Here is a 7656-nt window from a genome sequence, read left to right on the forward strand (position 1 = left end):
ATAAATAAAGAGAAAAATTATTTTTTTATTAAAAATATACTGCATATTATATAAATAGAGCGGTATGTTTCTTGCTTGCTTTGCTTGAAACCTCAAATCTTGACATTTTTCCTTCGCTGAATGATCATGCCCTGCTCTTCATGTCCACCCCAGTCCATACAACGCCATAACACGTGTCACTCTACTTCTGGTTCATAAACCGACAGAGAAGCTGCAAAGAGCCACAAGGGCGTCCCTTGGGAGTGATTTGTTCTGTTTACACGTTTTGCTTAGGAGGAAATAAGCTCCTTAACTCCCCATACACCTACGCCGACATTTCACCTTCTATTCCTCGCCGCTGTTTCTCTTGGGAGAGCATGAAGTACTGCGGGAAGCCGAAAGAGGTCACTAGCAGTCGACACAATCAGAGCGTAGAATCTGAACGTAGTAACAAGAGTTTCCGCCTGGTGGCAGCAGCTGCAAGTCTGTGCCGTCAAAGTTGAATTCCAGAGCAGTAGAAAAAAGGCGTGAATAGAAGCATTGGTGCATGAATTTTGAAGATGTTCTTTGCTTTTATGTGTACAGAGTATTACTAATTGGTGCTTACTTGCGTATTATCTCTTTATTTCTTGTCACTATGTTTATTATTATTAGTCTATTATTATATATATATTTATTCGATTCACATCGTGCATTTGTACTTACCAGCAAAAACACAACAAATTGTCTTTATGCGCCTGTCGTGTTAACCTGCTCACCGATCTACGCGGGGGAGTGGTTAACACACCGCGCTACGACGCTTGGGGTCGGTTCGAATCCCTACCTGTTGTCGGGATTCGAATATACATGGGTGTTCTGTGTGAATCTCCCTTCATGAATTTCATCATATCATCAAACATCCTCGTCCTGCACCGAGGACGAGCGGTCTAAGGCGTTATGCTTTTGTCTCCGGCTACGCGACGCGCGCAGATCCGAGTCTCCGGGGGGGAGGCGTAAAAACGTTTCTCCTGAGATTGCGGCTTGTGTAAGGGGCCGGTGGACATAATTTTCTTTAAAAACAAGTAATTGTAATTATTTTGCATCATTTTCCTTCCAATTTTTGAATTCAGAATACTTTTTAAGCAGCCTGACCTCCGTTATAGATAGCCGCGGTAGCTCAGTCGTTGTCGACCTCCGTGGCGGAGTGGTTAGCACAGCGCGCTGCAACGCCAGGTGTTCCTGGGTTCGAATCCTGGGTAAGACATGGATATTTGTGTTTGTCTAAATGAGAAAAATTGAAAATGAAAATTGAGAAAAACTGAGAAACGTAAAAATTGAGAAAAATGTGTGAAAAATAAAGTCGCTGGGGCGTCTGACTACCATGCGAGAGACCCGGGTTCGATCCGCAGCGGAGGAGAACCGGGATTTTTTCCACCTGGTCAAGCGGCTCCGGCGCCCACCCAGCGTCGTATAAAGTGGGTACCTGGAGGAAACTGTGGGGGGTAAAGGCGGCCAGGGGCGTGGTGCTGATCATATCACCCCCACCTTAGGCCGTGATGATCAAGAAAGTGTGGGGCCCTAACCCCACACCGCCCATACGCCTTCATAGTGTGGTGCATAGCACAGGGGAGCACTTTACCTTTTTCTTTACATGACCTCCGTTACAAACTTTGTTTGGTCCTATGCATGCGTTCTACTAACTGCTGAAGAGCTAACCTTGAATGAAACAGTTATCCTAGTAATAAATTTCCACACTAGACCTTTAACAGAACTGCATAACTTGATTATATCAACAAAAACCAGAAGCAAGCTCACAAGGCAACAACACCATCATGTAAGCTAGCAAATGTGACAAGGTCAAAACTATAAGCAGAGATTCATTGTTAAATGTTGCATTCTTTTACAACCAGTCTGTTTCCCATGTGCTGCGATAAGAGAACAAAACACAATAATCGTGTGAAGTCACGCAAAAGTTTATATCTTCTACACCGTGCACCGAGGTAGGACAAGATAATTTTCAGTCTTTCGTCATGGATGCCTCTAGGAAGATTGTTGATGTTCTAGGAGGGGACGGCTGCAGGAAATGCGTGAAAACGCTTTTAGGAGACTCAGACTTCGAAATCCTCGACTACAAATTAGAGCCAATGGGAGCCGTGACAGGTTTTCTTGGAATCCATCTGAATCTGGCAGTAACGCTTCTTCACCAGAAGAAGAAGAAATATTTGGATCTTTTTCTGAAGAGCCTTCCCTTGCAAGAAAGTCAAAGGAAGTTCACCGAAGAAATGGGTGTGTTTGGTAAAGAAGTGGAGTTCTACGAAAAGATAGTTGCGGACCTCAAACGTCATGCTCCGTCGATTCAACTACCAATCACTGACTGCTACTTGAAGCAACCTGGATTGCTGGTAATGGAAAACCTTATAGCTTCTGGTTACGTTATTCCCGACGGGAAGGAGCCATTGTGTTTTGAAGACTGTTCCGCGATTTTGGAACATCTAGGAAGACTCCACGCGGCTTCCGTAGTGCTAGAAAAGAAACTAGGCAGGCCTCTAGATCAAGTGTACGACTTATCCGAAAGGCAGTTCGTCAGGAAGGAAGGGTACCCAGCTTACGATTGGATCGAGTCCGGCTACAGATGCTTCAAAGCCCTTGCCATGGAAGTGCCTAAGTATAAAATGGTTCTCGAAAAAGATGAGCAGAGTGTCTTGAAAACTTGGAACAGTGTATGGGACATAGTGAAAACATCCTCCAAGTACTTGAATGTAATCTGCCACGGAGATCTCTGGTTCACAAATATGCTTGTCCATCGAAACAAGAACGGGCAGACCGACAGTGTGAAGTTTGTTGATTTCCAGGTGACTAGGTACTGTCCGGCTGCAATTGATATCGCCACGTTTCTGCATATTTCGACAAGTCGGCAGGTTAGAGATCAACACTTACAGGAACTGTTGAAAGTCTATTTCGATGCATTCGCTCAAGCAGTCTCTGTCGCTGGAGTCAAGCTGCCGGAATTCACTTTAGACGCTCTGAAGACGAGCTTCGAAGAACTCAGGAACTTAGGCTACGTGTGTGCGGTCCTCTACCTCCCAATGATACTCATGGACCAGAAGGAAATCGAAGGAGTGGTAGACGTTGCATCTGCAAATGCATTCGATGACTTCGTAAGATTGGATAGATCGGTTCCAGCCCTAAAGGCATTCAAAAGTGATTCCAAGTATAGAGAACGCGTAATGAACGCTATGGAAGAATTATTTATGGTGTCTAAATAGAAGATTTAGGTTGTGTATTCCAAAATGAATGAAACAAGGAAGAATAAACAGCGGGTATTATGTGGCATCAAAAGTGCAAACTTTACAAAAATAACACTGTTTTAATATGAATTTGTTTGATCCTCTGTGGTTGAGAAAATTACCAAGTGATGTTTTATTCATACAGAAAATATTCCAGCAATTTGTACTTTTTTCAAAACCAAAATCAAACCAATATAACTTCACCATTGCCGTAACAATTCTAAAGCTTTTATTGAAATTATACAATTTGGTGGAACGTCCAAGTAATTGTTTAACATTATTTGAAAAGCTTACAAACTTTCTCGCTGTGTAAATAGAACTTTCTATACCTCACTTTAAAGCACAGACAATTATATCAGCAATATAATTTGTGTGTTTAATAACGGTAGTATTAATTATTATTTTTAATTTGGGATTTTCTTTTCTATCTATTAATACTTCAGAGTCCGTGTTCATTCTGTGGTTTACATTAGTTGCACAGATTAGAAACTGTGACCGTTAGAACCCAGTATAAACTGAGTTGTCTGTCTACGAGGATACAGGATGTTATGTGGCACTGAATTACAACAATTTTAACGTCACAGTCAACAAGTATAAGTACTTCAGTTTGTATGTGTGTGCAACTTAAAGATCAAATTAAGATAACATTTTTCTAAAGGTGCTTGTTATCGTTGTACGCATTTGAAATTTCCATAGAGATTAAATAAAACATATTTGTAATTATAATTTTGCTTAGTTAAAAGTAACCTCGATCTCATTATGTCAGTCGTTCCAATACAGGTCAATTATGTTGAATAGCATATACAGTAAACCCTCGTTAACACGAATTTGCTTAAGACGAACACTCGGTTAATAGGAACAAAATGTTGATCCCGGCAGGGACGTATTATATCTTATAGAAAGTTTTATCGGTTAACGCGAATTTCGGTTACCACAAATTACGTACGGTTTCTTTAGTCCGTTATGTCATTTGATCTCATTTAACACGAACTTTCAAAGTTTTTTATAATTTTTTTCTGTTGTTCCTCTGTCGTTCCTCTGCTAGGTATGTAAGAAATCGCTCACAATCTACAGGGTGGCTCAATAAGTCACTTAACACCCTCAGTACAAGGCCACTGCGGCATGGAATTTGAAATTGGCGATGACCAATCGTTATCAGGCCAAGGGGGAACCACATTGACGCCACCCACACGGTCGGCGGCCATCTTGAATTCAACTTCAGAATTTTAAATGGGAAGGGGGTCGTGCGACATATCAAAATGGGCTAGAATTTCACGAGAAATGCAATGGTGAAGGTTTTTTCGACGTATCTTTAACCAGTAAAACGTTATTACTGAATTCTTGTACCAATTTGCTCCTTTTCGAGGTGTTAGAAAAATGCCTTAAAATTTGTTTAGCGCTTCGGTAATGCATCGAGATCAAAGTGACGTCTATGAAGAGACGTTCGCATGCCATTGCACATTATTTTAATCGGATACATCCATGAAGAGCTGTGCATTATGAATGGTTGTCGCGAACAATTTACAGTGTGACGCTTCCATTGAATTAAAAGTCCTTCACAGTGACAAGGCTAATGTTTATGTTCATACGGAAGTTCATAAACAGAATATTTGATGATTTTTATCTGATAACTCATTTTCGACAGATCAAAGCTGAATGGTTAGTGTTGGTAAGTTAATGGTATGGCGTGCTGTGTGGAACACGATTGGTTAGTCAATTTTCCATCAACGGAACCTTAAATGCTTAGGGCTACTTGGATTTGTTAAATAAACAGTTTTTTTCATCCTTGCTTAAGGAAGAAGGTACTTTTTACAGAGTTTTTTTCAATAGGGAAGAACACCAGAACACTTATGGGAACGTTATGAACCAGTTTTTGTCCAAAGTTAGTTATCAGATAAAAATCATCGAATATTCTGTTTATGAACTTCCGTATGAACATAAACATTAGCCTTGTCACTGTGAAGGACTTTTAATTCAATGGAAGCGTCACACTGTAAATTGTTCGCGACAACCATTCATAATGCACAGCTCTTCATGGATGTATCCGATTAAAATAATGTGCAATGGCATGCGAACGTCTCTCCATAGACGTCACTTTGATCTCGATGCATTACCGAAGCGCTAAACAAATTTTAAGGCATTTTTCTAACACCTCGAAAAGGAGCAAATTGGTACAAGAATTCAGTCATAACGTTTTACTGGTTAAAGATACGTCGAAAAAACCTTCACCATTGCATTTCTCGTAAAATTCTAGCCCATTTTGATATGTCGCACGACCCCCTTCCCATTTAAAATTCTGAAGTTGAATTCAAGATGGCGGACATCAAGATGGCCGCCGACCGTGTGGGTGGCGTCAATGTGGTTCCCCCTTGGCCTGATAACGATTGGTCATCACCATTTCCATGTTGCGCGCCGCAGTGGCCTTGTACTGAGGGTGTTAAGTGACTTATTGAGCCACCCTGTATATCATCTTGTCAACAATCAACTTATACAGTATTGTAACCAACAGATTCAGATCACAATGTGTTCAAAGGTGTTTTTCTATTCTTTAAAACATAGCCAGTACGAGTAACATAAAGATTAAAACTTGGGTGCAATTTCTCGACAATCGCCATCACAGCGTCAACAATAAGCTTATATGTATTTAACCAACAAATTCAGTTGTGTTCAGATGTGTTTCTCTATTCTTTAAAACGTAGAAGACTCAAACCACAAGTAGGAGTGTGCTTGTTACAATAAAAGCTATCACCGCATCCTGGGAATCTGTGTCATCACAACACATACTGAACTGTTTTTCACCAGAAAATGATCTGTGAGTACTTTTTTTCTAAAAGTTTATTACTGTATTACTGTAGTACTGTTTTCTATGATGACATATATAATACGTATTGTAAATGGTTAATGTGTAGATAGAACTGTATTCCAACAATGAAATTTGAGTCCCCGGTTAGCACGAATTTTTATAACACGAACTCTTTGATTTTTCGGTCCCTTGGGATTAGTGTTAACGAGGGTTTACTGTACATACATATATAAGTATATAATGATCCCTCCAGGGGATCATTGTGCCCCAACTGCTGTTAACACAAAAAGCAACAGTTTTCATCTCAACTGAAGAATTAGTAGATGAATTGCCACCTTAACCGAGCAGAAAAAACGCATGATCGTTTTGCCCCGGGGGAAGGGGACATTTTGCCATGGTCTCCCTATATACAATATTCAAATAATGTAAACAAAGCGAAATCCAAGAACAGAACTTAAAATTTGTTATAGACAAAGTTATAACTTCTCTTAGGGGGTGTGTGAGCCTCCCCGATGGCGCAGTGGTTGCGTCGTTGACTTGTAATCAAGGGGTTCCGGGTTCGATACCCGGTGGAGGCACATAGTGGTTCGGATCTAACTTTAAACTGTAGGTTCAGTACCGATTAGCCTTAGTGTGCACAAAGTGGGCTTAAATCACCAACTCAAACCAAACCAAATCATAGGGGAGTGTTGGTGTAATTACTGAACTATGCAGTTTATTGCAACCATTGTATTTGCACTGTTTCAGAAAATGAGAAACATTGGTAGGAATAACTAGATAACTTTTACTGTCATTCAAATCAAATAGTTAGTGTTGTTCAGAGAAAACACGCAATTAAGTCTAGCGCAATATTTATTACAATAAGCACCAAAGGTAAACAGTTTTATAATGCAAAGCAAATAACTTCCAAGACGGAATATTTTTGGTGTTTATGCCATCTTTGCTATACCACGATATAAGGCGGAAAGACGGATTTCAGCCAAAGCTGGTCTTAGGAAATGAAGTGACTTTTATTGAAGATTCTATCTCAACATTCACTTGGTGTGGTGTTATTATTCAAGATTGTAAGGTAAAAAGTTCGAACTAATGACCTCCCGTATACGAGACAGTGACCGTCACATCTTGCTAAACGACAGATACAATCTTGCTTGTATAATCGCCTCCATGTTCATAACCCTACTTTCTTTCCTTACCATAGGGGAGTTGTGCAATATACTTCCTTGTTTTTTGCTGATTTTCTCATAAATGCTTTTACAGGTGCAAGTGTTTTGACTCAATCAATGAACTTTTTTTACAATTTCATCAAAACGAAATCCGCTTTAACTTGTTTCTTGCTCTTGAATATTAACACTAAGAGAATGAAAGATCTCGTTGTAGAGTTCATCTTCATAATCCATGTGATACAAACTGATAGTATTTGCTCGAAAGATCAAGGGTGATACAAAAGTGCCCCGGAGAGAGGTCTGTCTGACGCTCGAACTAAGCAACGCAGCCCGGTTGACGTTGCCACACAGTGCGCTGGAACCAGCGACTTTTGTCCCGCTCTCGCTTTGCTTTTCCCAGATGTGGCACCAGCGCAATTCTGCCCAGCCGTCTAGTTTTGTGGCC

The 7656-nt window shown here is 40.5% G+C and overlaps 1 protein-coding gene across 1 annotated transcript; it reads left to right on the forward strand.

Annotated features, from left to right (window-relative positions):
• Positions 1–1930: 1930 nt before the first annotated feature.
• On the forward strand, positions 1931–3636 carry LOC146001135 (uncharacterized). The gene has a single exon (XM_083138425.1). It carries the CDS (start codon positions 1989–1991, stop codon positions 3222–3224), a length of 1236 nt encoding a protein of 411 aa, XP_082994551.1. The 5' UTR covers positions 1931–1988; the 3' UTR covers positions 3225–3636.
• Positions 3637–7656: the final 4020 nt, after the last annotated feature.

The sequence above is a fragment of the Lepisma saccharinum genome, chromosome 17, assembly GCF_977018435.1.
Source record: "Lepisma saccharinum chromosome 17, izLepSacc3.1, whole genome shotgun sequence".
In the NCBI taxonomy this organism is placed as follows: domain Eukaryota; kingdom Metazoa; phylum Arthropoda; class Insecta; order Zygentoma; family Lepismatidae; genus Lepisma; species Lepisma saccharinum.